The sequence below is a fragment of the Maylandia zebra genome, linkage group LG7, assembly GCF_041146795.1.
Source record: "Maylandia zebra isolate NMK-2024a linkage group LG7, Mzebra_GT3a, whole genome shotgun sequence".
Taxonomy (NCBI): domain Eukaryota; kingdom Metazoa; phylum Chordata; class Actinopteri; order Cichliformes; family Cichlidae; genus Maylandia; species Maylandia zebra.
The window spans coordinates 37,170,798-37,184,467 of record NC_135173.1 but is presented as its reverse complement, the minus strand read 5'-3'; the positions used below and the strand labels follow the sequence as shown (position 1 = coordinate 37,184,467).

Genomic DNA, 13,670 nt, shown 5'->3' with positions numbered 1-13,670 from the left:
GCATGATATTAACACAGAGGAGAATTTTTCATATTATTGCTAGAAATATATATTAAGCATCAATCTTTCCATGATGTGGATCTGCTTCAGTGTACGTACATAGAGACGTGTGTCTCTTTTAAAGAACTATTATTTCAGTTAAATCTGAAGTTGATGAGAGCTACATGAACAGTCAACCACTTAGACACTCCAATTACAGTTTGCTTTGGCTACCATGACACAAAAGGCTAACAGCTCTGCATAATGTGGGTCAGGCCGTGGCTCTGAAATAACTCTGGCAGAGAAAGCTCCAATCAATCAATTAGCTGATCAAAAGAAAACTTTATTGAATAAAACAATTCTTATAATCTACTAATCAGCACATATCTCAGAGACAACCCGTGACCATAATCATGCTTGTGCTATGATCTCCTCAGACTGAAGAGGTTTTCCTAGCTTGGTGAAACCTTTGGGGAGCGTGGGCCTGCTAGATAACAGGATAATGATGCTTCATATCCTGCTGCTTGAATGCTTTGTTTAGTAAGTCCACAATTAGAAGGTGCAGATCCATCTGTATGGCTTTCAAACAGGCTCTTCTGGGTCACTCTTCACCATTGTTTCAGCTCATTGACATCAGGATGAAAAGGCAGTGACCTCCTCCCTGATCAGCTCTGCCTATATGCATCTTCCCTTCATTACACAGCTGAAAGACAGGCATGGAAGGAAATAGGACCCACTGTCCCCTCCCTTCCCTGGCTCCCCTCCCATCCCCTCCCTATTCTCCACTTTCCATTGAAGCACCACATCCCTGCAGCTTCGCTATGAATTCGGGGAAATAATCTGCTCCACAATGACACACTGAATGTATCTTAAAGCCTTTTGTGCCTTCTAAACGGCTATATATATATATCTCTCTAAATATAGAGAGATATATGTATAGATATATATATATATATATATATATATATATCAAGGATGGCTTTAAAAAAGGAAAAGACGCTAAGGTTAAAAGAAACAGCCGGGTACTGAGCCGTGGAGCGGATGCAGGGAAGCATTTGCTCCACCAGTTGGTGTGCAGTGATACCCGGCCACCAGACACAGTCTAACAAAGACCACCGGCGTGAAATCTCAACTGTCATGCATGGCACGGAAGAAGAAATGCAGGGGTGGCGTGAATGTGCACAAACAATGGATACTCTAATGTAAAGCGAGAGCTCGGGTTTATCCGGACATAAGCACTTGTCGCAAAGATGCTGCAAAAAAATAAATAAATAAATAAAAACACGAAAATTTCAGCCTCACCATACTATCGCTGGCCTCACTGATTTCTCGACCCTCGTGTGCTTTCGATCTCACAGCGAAACAGAAAACCATCTACAAAACGCTTTTATTTTATTTTGGAATTTCTTTTAGGAGATCAACTCTTGCGCCATTGCCCTGGATCGTCGAGGAGCGCAGCGGCGCAGGGACCATGCCGCCCCGGTGACATCCTGCAAACACACCCCGCAGGCCCACACCAGCCAGGCTGGACCCACTCACTGCCACTCCAAACGTGAAAACACCCGAGCACTCACTGTGATGCGGGGAATGTTCTTTTTGCCTTGGTAGCCAGACATCTTCACCGGTGTTTCGTGTGCGCCGCAGACCGCTAGAAATGCAAACGGGACGGATTACCGCTGGCTGCCGGGCTGTAGTGAGGATGATGGTGATGAAGATAAATAGGGGGGAAGACTACACAGACACGGGTGATCTGCAGGAGGCCACAGACGTGAAGAATCAAACTATCGCTCAACTCCGGATCCTGGCAGCCTCCCGGTCTCCGCCGATGCACCAAACCGTTCCTTCCCAGACGGAGTCAGACAAGAGGGGAGGGAGGGACCGCTCGAGAGCCTCTTCCCAATAAAAGAACCCCACGGAGCATGCGCAGAGCCTCGCCCTGCTCCATTGACAGCAGAGAAGCACACTAATGCCATCAATTGCTTTCGCCGGATTAGGGAAGGCAGGCAAGCAGGGAGTGCAGCCTGCAAACATCCACCGAAGGAACAAATGAAGAAACAGCCAGCAGCCATCTTACCTCATATTATCTGCTGTGTGTCTGAAGGTGGGGGTGTTATTAGAGCGAGCAAGAGCTCAGGCTCAGGCAGGGTGACGTGATTTCACCTGTTTCCAGCTCTGATCAACTTGAATGGTTCTCAATACAAGTTGGGATTACAGCACTATTTGAGAAATGGGTAAACCTGGAATCACGGGAATGGAAATTTGGCCTTTTGTGTGTTTGGCAAATGCTGACAGACAAAATAGTCCGACATTGTTCGAGATTTACTTAGTGTTTGCATTTTTATTTTTAATCAAAGACCGATCGAGAAGACTTCACTTCATAGTAAAAGAAATGTGATAAACTCTGCTTTCATTTTTAAAATGTTCTTCCTCAGTACACAGTTAACTTTATTATTTATCTATAACAGGTTAAAGCAGTGTAAGATTACCAAAAGTAGTCAATTGAGCTTAACCAGATATATTTTGTACTCAGAGGCTCTCCGCTAAATTTTGTTTTGTGCTTATTTATAAATAGAAAAAATATGTATTTGAACTGACACAGTTCCTTTAAGACCAAAGTTTGAAAACCGTTTGTAGTTTTTATGTCTGTGTTTACACCTGATTTTAAAATGCATTCTGGGAAATAAGATTATTAGTAGACAGCAGCAAATATACACTCATTAGACACTTTATTAGGTAAACCTGTTCGGTTGCTTGTTCACTCAAATATATAATCAGCTGATTACATGGCAGCAAGTCAACCCACTGAGGCATGTTGACATGGTCAAGATGACCTGCTGAAGTTCAAACCGAGCATCAGGATGAGAAAGAAAGGTGATTTAAGTGACTTTGTGACTTTGATTGTTGGTGCCAGACAGGATGGTATCGGCATTAAGAAAACTGCTCACTCCCACAAACCCATCTCCAGGGTTTACAGAGAATAGTCCAAAAACAGAAAAAAAATCAGAGATCTGAGAAGAACGCATCAAACTTTAAAGCAGAAGACCACGCTGCTTCTGCCAGCTAAGAACTGGAAGGTAAAGCTACAGTTTGGCTTACTAAAATTAAACAATGGAAGATTAAAAAATGTTGCCTTGACTGATAAGCCTCGACTTCTGCTGTGACATCCAAATGTTAGGGTCCAAATTTGGTGTATACGCTTAAAGCATGGCCTCCACGGTCTTCCGCTAGGCATAAGGATTCTTTGTGTAACAGTAGATTCACATCATGATGTGCAGCTGATCAGCCACAGGACTTACCAAAGTAGTCTGTAATGCTTTTGTCTTGATGTGTCCCTGACAAGGATGTAACAGGAAAATATGTCATTAGTGCAGCATGTGGTGTTTCTTTTTTTTAATGCCATGGACACGGATGACATTTTCCTGCCAGTCTCAACAGCTGCTATAACCATTACTTTGTTTTCTTAATGTGCAAGGGAGAGAAAAGGGACAGTGTCCTTTAACCTTCCAGTGGAAGTGACGAAGCCGGTTGTGAAATATGTACAGAAGCCTTGGAGACATGTGATAAACAGTTGTAAACAGTGATGCCTCTTAGCCATCCGCATGTAATCAGATTGCCCAAGGTGCATTAAAAAACAACTGCAAACAAAGTCCTTAAGGCAAGAAATTGCTATCTAAAGTTCATTTGTTATATAAATGTCTGTAAAACCACAGTAAAAGTTGTCAATTCAGTCACAAACTCAGTTTTTCTTATTTTCTTAATTTGAATAGCCATATTAAAGAGGGCCAAAGTTTAACATAATGAGTTTACATGTTATGTAAGTACATGTAATCCCCATGAGACAAAAGCTCAGGCTTCAGACTGCTCTAACAACATGTTTCAGACAGTTTTTTATGCTCTTGGCTCCGTATGACATCATAGAGAGTTGTTATCCAAAATATGGTGATCTTAGGCAAACAGCTCCACCTACCTGCTTTTCAAACCTTCTGTTTACCACTGATCGCCAATCAGAGGAATGCTGGTTTAAAAGGAGGCTAAAGGGAGTTACATGCCTTGTTTCAGACAGAGGATCTGCACAAAGGTTTAATATGAGATAGAGAAGGATTATTCTAAATTGTGACTTGTGCAAACCTACTCTAGTAGAGTCCATGGATTCAAACATGGAGCTGGAAATCAGTGCTAAAAAATCATGTACATTTACATGAATTCAATAGAGTTTTATCTTAACGTGTTATTAATTAAGTCTGTAAAGCTTACTTTACAATAAGTGTACAATAAATGGTGTGGGTTACAAAGTGCAGTGTGTGCCTCTGAAATTGAGTGGAGCAGAAGTAAAACTAGAAATTGCGAGTGCAGCGAACCCACATTTACACACAATAGCTGAGTAAACATGCACTGCAGCGCTGTTGTGTCGCATTTTATCCACCACAGTCCTAAAATGTCAGCTTGCTTTTGAAGAACGCAACGCTGAAATGCATCTCCTGTAATAATGACATCACTGATATTGAAGATCACATCAATTAAGTCTGTGAAGTCTGTGTTTGTGAAGTAAGCTCTCACATCAGAAAAGTGAAGAGCAACTAACTAATCATATATGACTTGAAGAGATGGAAGAGAGTAGGGAGTGGGTTGTGTGGCGAATGCTTCCGATCAATATGTAACATGATAAAAGGGCTCAACACCAACGCCCAAAGCTTTTAACAGCATCCTGAGTGCTTGAGTATTAAGTAAAGGAAGTACAGATGTGGGTTGACCACCAATCACTAAAAACTGAATAACTGCTTGAAGCAGCAGTAAAAGACGTGATAGATTTTCCTGCAAGTCATGCAGGTCAGGTTGAGCCTGTCCATCAACTCAGTTCTGCTGTTAAAAGAACGAGAGATCTCAAGGGCAGTAATGCTGCAATGGTCCAACCCTGCATCACCTTGCAAAAGCAACCAGGCTGATGTGTTCACAAAGGTGTGCCTCCTATTTAAATCATGCCATGGTAGATGACACATATGTTTATTTTTTCTTTCTCGTGCAGACCTGTTAACAGTGTTTCCTTCACCAACAGCCAGCTGCACTGTGCTGTTAAGGACTCTGACTAACAGAGCCACTCCCTCTGGCATTTCTGCATGGTGGGCCCTCTAACTGAGGGCCAGCGACTCTGTTACATCATAGTGCTTTCTGGGAAATGTAGTCATGGCAAGTTGTCTGGCATAAACTGGATGTGTATGCTTAAACAAACTCTGCTGAGTGGCAAAGGCTCTGTGACTGATGCGATTGTAGATGAAAAATGGCGCGGGTGTGTGCAAAAAGCTGAATGTTGGATGAAATAAATGAGAGCTGGAATGATAAATGTAGAGAAAGAAAGACAAAAGGAGGAAGACTGGGAAGGAGAGGTGTAAAATATACACAATCGGCATGCAAAATCGGAGAAAATTACCCGTTTATCATCGAGATTCTGCAGAGCCTCTTTCCCTGTGCTCTCCCTTATCTCTACCTTCCTCGGCTGGGAGATGTCGGTCTGTCGGTCAATGACTCGCCCGTCACTCCTGCCCCTGCACGCCGAGAGTGCATCAAAGTCCAGCGTCTTGCTGTCCGAGGAACCTTCCACTGGACAGAACACGCCACAGAATTTCTGCCTGGGCCTGGCCGGGCTCTCGGAGCCCATCCTCTGAAAGAAAGCTGGCATTTCCCCGGCGGTCGACATCCCTTCCAGGCGGTTGGTTGTGATTGGGTTTAGCGGTGTGTAGCTGCACAGATGCTCGGAGTCTCAGCTTGTTGTGTTGTCCGGTTTTTTCCCCTTCCCTCAGCGCTGTGCGCTTGGACAGCCACCGCCTTTGCCGGTTTTCAATCGCAGGTGGTCGCACTGTGACCAAAGCTGGAAAAAATCAGTAAAGCTAATGCTGCTCGAGAAAAAAAAGATACACACACACTCTCACGGTGGAGAGAGAAGTGCAAAATGAATCCACGTAATATCTGATATTAGGGAAAGATGTGAGACAGCCTTCTGCTATATTGCTTGTCAGTGATTCCGCCACAGATCAGCAACAATTCTGATTTGCTTACTCATGAGTCTAAATTAGCTCCTTGCCCACAGCTGTTTGAGTTATAAATCAGCATATGAGGGAGAGACCTAAAGTCTGGCTTTGTCACAAAGAGATCCTATAGGGTGGAGGAGGAGGATGTTTCCCAATGAGGGATTACCTGTAGCCCGAATGAAACCGTCCAGACTGGCACTATCGGGAGCGCATCACAGCTGAATGTCCGGAAATATTGCGCTCTCACTTGTCCAAACTGAAGACTTGTTCGCTGTAGCTCTATTTAACCCGGAGACAGTGTCCTCGCAGCTGTCCTGCCCGCCAGAGAGCTGTGTAATGTAATAATTAAAGCGTGGCGTGCAGTCTTTAAATGTCTCTGCAGGGCGTCTCTGTCGGATGTTTGAGGTCAAGAGTGGCCCAGCACCATGGAGAGTTCCTCAAAGTCACACCCAGTCCAACAATGAGGATAGCTGTCCCTTCAGCACCACACCCCGGGCTCCAAAACACACACACACACACACACACACACACACACACACACACACACACACACACCCCTCAGGTGTGTCCAGCACTTGCTCAAGTTTCAACTCCAGCTTCCATTTGATTTGTAGTCAAATCATAAAGTTCAGCCACTTAAGGGGAAAGGAAGTGGGGACATGTGGACGCTCTCTCCCTTGTATTACAAGTTACTTAAATGATTTGAGCTGTTATTATTTATTTAGTTTGTCTTTTATCTGTTTCTTTTACTTTTACCACTTCCTACAGGACATATGGCAGCCCCAAGCAACGTAATGTACGTAGAGTGTGTGACATCATATTTTCCATGTAAGACCCACCCCTTCAAAACTAACCAGAACCATATAGAGGAATACAATTTCAATTAAGAAAAGATAGAATTCCACGTTTTGTTTCGAAACTACCAATTTCTCACCTTTAACGCAAGGGTAATGATGGCTTTCTCAGCTCTGCCACAACTTCAGCCTTGTGATTCAGCTGTTGGTTGAAATTTCATAATGTGATGAAAAAAAGAAAATACTTTATCAAACCTATATTAAGCCATTAGATATAAGTTACACATCCTTCACTAAGGTGAATCTGTTAGAAAGGGATGATATTATTGTTCTATAAAACTGGCCTGTAATGTTTTATTCAAACTGCACATAGCTAATTCTCTGTTGGAAGCTCAAATATCCCAACAGCTAAACAGATAAATACGATGCAGAGTTGTAGAGAACCATAGTTGAAGTATTGTGCATAGTTTTGCAAAAGGTGTCTTAAGGTATCATCAGTGTCCTGTGTTGAAGGAACTTAAACTAGAGGAAATCAAAATAACAGTTCCTGCTGTCTTTTCCGCTTGGATTTAAGTTTTACTCTTCGCACCACTCTGCCTGGAAATGATCATAACATGATTTTCTTCCAGTTGGCATGTTTTGGTATCAAACCCAATGCCAGAGACACGGTCACATTTGTAAGAAAATGCTGCACCTACAATAACCCCAATATTATTATATCGATTATTACCCCTGCAAAATCTGCAGTGCAAAACTTTGTGTTAAACTTTCCATACTCAGCATGTTTTCAGATTGTCTTTTACCACATTCATTTGATGCATGAGACTGACAGCCTGGTTCGCTTACTGCATTTTTTTATGATCAATCTGCAGCTACACTGTACTAAAAGCTTAATACTGATAGACGGACGGACGGACGGACGGACGGACGGACGGACGGACGGACGGACGGACGGACGGACGGACGGACGGACAGACAGACAGACAGACAGACAGACAGACAGACAGACAGACAGACAGACAGACAGACAGATAGATAGATAGATAGATAGATAGATAGATAGATAGATAGATAGATAGATAGATAGAGCCATGATTTCTGAAGTTCTTCCAAAGTACTTCTTTAGACATTGTCTATTTTTCCACTCCTTTTCAGTCCAGTCCTCGTACTTGACCATTTTCAGACTTCTGAATCACTGAAGCACTGAAAAATATTGAATCATTCTTAATAGATGAACCAGTGTCTACACATCACAGACAACTCAGCAAAGAACCAAGTTTAAATTGCATTTTTAAATACTTTGTTACTAACAACTTGTCATAAAAAAAACCTACTTTGTTCCTATTTCTTCATCTGAATGTAGGAAAAATGCCAAAGAAAACACTGGCACAAAAAGTTCTGCACCAACAAGGTGATTCCCAAAGAGCTATTAGCTCAAAACTCAGCATATCTCTGTACTGAAAAAGTAGCAGCTGTCAGTATCAACAGGTCTAAGGAGTGAAATCAAATGTAAAACCTTTGGTTTAAATCATCGTCAGTATGTATTAGTATGTAACCTGGTTCTCCTGAAAGCCCATTGTTCTGGGTATTTGTCGGGGGCCACCTACCACTACAATGACTAAAATGAATGCAGGATTCTTGTGCCCAATGTCCTTTGCCTCACATTGGGTAGTCCAATTCCAAATCAGCACTTAAGGGGTTAATCCTCTGAGGTTTAATCCCCTAACGCTGTGCTGTCTTGAAAATTGTTTTCTGAGGTTTTTGGTGATGACTCTAACAAACAAATAAACAAGCAGTTTAAATTTCTTCCAAAAAAAAAAGTTATTTAGTATTTTCTTCCAAAACACAGGGTGGGGGTTAGCATAGGGTACTTGCCATACGTAGAACTCCCATGGTTAAATATTAGATGTCAGTATGTACAGTAATTACTTACCTATAAATAGCCTTGTAATGCTGTTTGTGGACATTGGAAAACAATACATAAAAGTAATAACTTTTCTTTCATAAAGACCTTTCTTTCTCCCGACCAACACAGCAACAAACGCTTTAACACTACAAAGAGTCATAAATGTAATTATAGATAACGCAAGCGCATGACTAAAGTGTGGTTTATAAAGTGTGGCTTAGCTCAACACCGGGACATTGTGTGGTTTAAAAATATCATACTTAACTCACCAAGTGAAGTCACATGAAAAACAGTCAGGTAGCCTGTGCAGATTTATATATATGACCTTTATATGTGTTGCTAGAGGTTAAGTGAAGGGTTATAAAGAACATTTGCAGATGAGCCTTACAGAGAACAGATGTGTTTGAGGTATAAATAAATCAGTGTTGCATGGTGATCAATAAGACCAGGCTGTAACAGCTGATTCTAATAACACATTGTTGATTCCTGACTTCAAGCATGACAGACAAAAGCTCTCCTGCACAAGAGTCCGTGTCCGCGCAGTTTCCATAACAACGTGGTGGGCAGCAAATGGCTTTCCTGCTACTATTCCCTCTCCCAGAGGGCTGCAGTGTGTGTGTGTGTGTGTGTGTGGGCGGGTGGTCATTCCTGCAGGAAGATGGCAAAGTCTGATTTCTGAATGCCAGCAGTGGCTTCTGAAAGGTGAACATGCCTGGGGTACAGCCACACCTGAAGGCCAAGAGTGTGCCCTGACACCTGTACACCTCCTGCCTTTATCCTGAACTGTCTTTACACTAAAAAAAAAAAGTCCCCTGCTGAGAGCAGAGCAAGGGGCGGGGGGTGGGGGGGCAGCGTTAGATAATTAGAAGGGAAAGTTGGCGGGGTGCCCGATAAACAGTTGGAAGAGGCACAGGGAGAGTCTGGTCTCTGGACAGGAAGGGCACGGCTCTGGCATCCAGTAACAAATGTAGGACAAGCAGGGAGATCAGCAGTACGAGTGGATTCTGGAATCGGCTGCTCCAACCAAAACATACTTATTGGATTAGATTATTAGCCCTGTTCAGTTCAATTTACACAGCACTTTGTCAGTTTTGAGGGCAGCCAGTTTGATACTATGGGGGAGGAATGGAAACCTAGACTTTTCAAGAAACCCAAATCACTGAGCATGGGTCATCACTGAGCTGGTGCTAATTTATCATAAAAAGAAAAGCACAGGCGAAGAATCTGCTGCCTGATTTTGCATAGTTTTCTCTACAAATGACATGGTTTCCAGCATCAGTGTAATGAAGTAGGTTTAGAAAAGTCCAAATGAAATCAGAGAAGCTGGAAGGTCTGGGGGGATTGGTTGACTCTGTGTCTATGGAATCATTCAAAATGTCTCCATAAAGTTCAACACTCATTGTTTTTCTGCTACAACAGAACTTCTGCAACTTACACAGGAAAATATTATTCCAGTGGAAAATATTATTCCAGTAGAAGGAAGTTACAAGGGTTATGTGAAGAGAATTCATTTTTTAAAAATTTTCATCTACTGTACAAATACCATTAAAATGTTAGCCTAGCAGCCAGGTTGATATCTTACACTGAAGAGGCACAGACACTGATGTAATAGAGGTCTTTTGTTGTTGTTTTTTAATGAATTGTAGATTGAAGTAAGCAAAATTGTGCTTTTCGGTCACTGAACGTTATTCTTTGCTTATTCTTTGCTTATCAGCAGAATCATACGCAACAACCCATTGATGTCTCTGAGACGTTAATCTCGTAATCCTATTTAAATAAAATGATAAGTTTTAACAAGGAAATACTTCAATAAAACACAAGTACATTAAAACTTTACTTTAGTAACGTACTTTAATAAGTTACATTCCACCTCTGATTCTGTCTGTGTTTTTATTTGGGAGTTTGGGGCATTGTAAGCCTAACAATACTCTAGACCAATATCAGTGGGTGGGATCAGGAGGGGACCCCACCACTCGAAGGAAATCCCCTTCGTATCAGTATATGAACATAAATAAGATCAGACAATTCAGATACTTAAAGGAGCCTTCTGCTTACTGAAGACCTTTTTCCTTTTCAAAATAAGAAAATAAAAATGCTTACAATAAGTACAAAAGGTAATTTCAGTTGGAAGTGGGAAATGAGTGGAAATGAGTTACTGATGGAAACAAGCAGGAACAGGCACCCTGATCAAACCTGTTGGGCTGTGTTTTGTTCTGTTTCAGTATCTTTGTGTGCTGCTGCAGTGTATTCTGCTGAATCCTGAGAAGAAGGGGAAGAAAGTCTCCTTACAAGAGGGAGAGATGGAGCTGGCCACCACCCTGTAACCCATGGTAACGCCATCAGCTGCAGTGGGAGGGGCTATGTGTCACACTGTGTCCGGATTGGCTAGGAACAGGTGTGCTGAGGTTCCATATAGGGAAGATGGAGGAGGACCGGTGGAAGCATTATTGGGTTGAGGTGGATGAGGCTGCCTTCAGATCAATTATTTTATTGTCTGTGATTATTCTGTGTGGGGGGTTTTCTGCTACTTTGGATTATCCAAACTTCTGGTATTTCTACAGGTTGACCAAAATATCCCTTAGAAACCTGTAGAGTGCCACATCATCCCGTTTTGTGTTTCATAAAGTGTGCAGGATGAGATGATCTTCTCTTGTGTTACTTTTGACACTTTTGCTTCATTACAGGAGATGCCATACACAGTCTGTGTGTAAGCATCTTCTTGCTGGAGTTTGAAACCAGATCCTGACTCTCAATCAGCTGATCATGAACCAGAGTCTGGAGAATCAAATGTCTTTGCATCACAGATCAGTAGGAATTTTGCAGAATAGCAGCTTCCCTTTACAACCAGTAAATACAACTAGTAAATTTCCCAGATGTTAAACTGATTAAGTGGGCTAAGTGCACTTCTGTATGTTTACTACTTAAGTTACTTTAGGTTATTCTAAGTCATTCAGAAGCTCATTACAGTAACTAAGTGCCCTGATCAAAGAAATGCAGCCATCCATTAGCTAAACCTACTTTATCCTTGAAAGTCATGTCGGCCTGGAACATATCCCAGCTGCCACTGGGCAAGACAGCCACGCAGGCTCATGCCCAAGGTCTGTTTAGAATCACTCATTAAGCTAACTGGCTTTGAACTGTGAGAAGAGAAAACATACTCTGCAGAGAAAGGCCTAAACTGACTAGCGCATTCAAACTCTGAATTTTGATTGATTATTTTTAGAACTAAAACTGATCTCTTACATTTAAACCTCGTGATGGCTGATGATATTCACTGCTGGTCATCTGACATCACTGAAGCAGTTTAAACAAACAGATGGATAAGATTATGAGGTTCATGTACCCTGACTGTGGTATTATCTAAACTACTGAGGAAAAGATTGTTGAAACTGTTGCAGAATACCTCCCACTTGAGAGCAGAGCTTCAAGCTTTTAAAGTTGTGTTCTTCAGGGGTCCTATGGGACTGTTTCTAATCACTAAAATCAAACCGGAAGGTCTTCCTGCTTCTGCTTTGTGCAGCTAAAATATCCAGATGATGTTTCAAAGAAGAAAAATTAAAGAAATAATATCTTCTGATTGGTAAGACTTTTAATAGACAGGTATGCACATTTAAAAACAAGGAGAGACATTCCAAAAGCATTTAAATGTATAATTTACCAAAATGTTAACTGAAATTTGAGTTTGGGGCATTTCATTATCTCTTAAAAGGCAACCTCAGCCACATTTCTTTCTCTGCTCTGAGAATATTAACACTGTAATGATCAAGAGCGCAAAGGAATTTCCAGAGAAGCTTGATGCCCCAGGTCTTAGTTACGTGTGCTAACTCATCAGGAAAGCACAGTTTTTGGACTGGATTGCAAAGTAATAGCTGTGGACTTTTCATAGTAGCTGTCTATGGAAGTACAGTAAGTCAGAGGAAAATCAAACTCTAGCTAGAATTTATTCTTACAAATAAGACAAGCAAAGTTGAGTCCTCTGAAGTTAAAAATATACACTCACAGCCAATTCATTAGGTAGACCTAATACCAGGTTGGACACCCTTTTGAATTCACAACTACCCTAATTCCTGGCACAGGTTCAACAAGGCAATGAAACATTCCTCATGATGGCATCACACAGTTGCTTTAGATTTGTGAGCTGCACATCAAAGGTGGGAAACTCCCATTCCATCACATCTTAAAGATACTCAATTGGATTGAGATCTGATGGCTGCGGAGGCCATTTGGGTAAAGTGAGCTCATAGTCATGTTCAACAACTTGAGATTACGTGAGTTTTGTTGCGTTATCCTTCTAAAAGCAGCCATCAAAAGATGGGAAAACTGTGGTCATAAAGGGATGGAAATGGTCGGCAACAATACTCAGGTAAGACGTGACATTTACATGATGCTCACCAAATACCAAGGCTGGTATTATAGCATCACACCATTACACCTGAAACTTCAAGGCAGGTCCACGTTTTCATGTTGTTTACGCTATATTTTGACCCTTCCATCCAAACATCACAGCAGAGATCAAGACTCAAACCAGCCAACATTTTTCCAAACTTCTGGTATAGATTTTTTGTAGTCTATCCACTTCAAGGTTCAATACATTGTGCATTCAGATATGCCCTTCTACCTGCCTTGGTTGTAAAAACTGTTCAATAGCTCAGTAGTTTCGGAGATACTGTGACCAGCCCATCTGGTTTAAGTTACTTAAATCGCCTGTCTTCCGCAGTCTGATCCTCAGTTTATACTTCAGCAGGTCCTGATCATATGTACAGGCTAAATGCAGTAGGTTGCTGCCATGTGACTGGGTGATTAGACTACTTTAAACAGCTTCAAAAGATTAATTTAAATATTGCAAAGCCAACATCAAAACAAAGCAGTTGAAAATTATCTGAATATTCAATTGAGGTTTGTAAGAACTGCAAGGTGGTTCCTCTTTCCGAAAATAAAATTTAAACTTCAGGTTGTCAACTTTCAAGA

General features: G+C 41.7%; 1 protein-coding gene across 2 annotated transcripts in view; it reads right to left on the bottom strand.

Annotated features, from left to right (window-relative positions):
- dpysl2b (dihydropyrimidinase like 2b) overlaps positions 1-6,093 on the bottom strand; it is a 31,951-nt gene extending 25,858 nt beyond the window's left edge. Inside the window, exon 1 of one of the 2 annotated variants that reach the window (XM_004538422.6) lies at positions 5,405-6,093. In XM_004538422.6, the coding sequence (XP_004538479.1) occupies positions 5,405-5,671 (267 nt within the window). In that variant the 5' untranslated portion in view covers positions 5,672-6,093. Of the gene's footprint in view, positions 1-1,553; positions 1,883-5,404 lie in introns of those variants that run through there. The other variant, XM_004538423.5, reaches the window with a different exon arrangement.
- Positions 6,094-13,670: the final 7,577 nt, after the last annotated feature.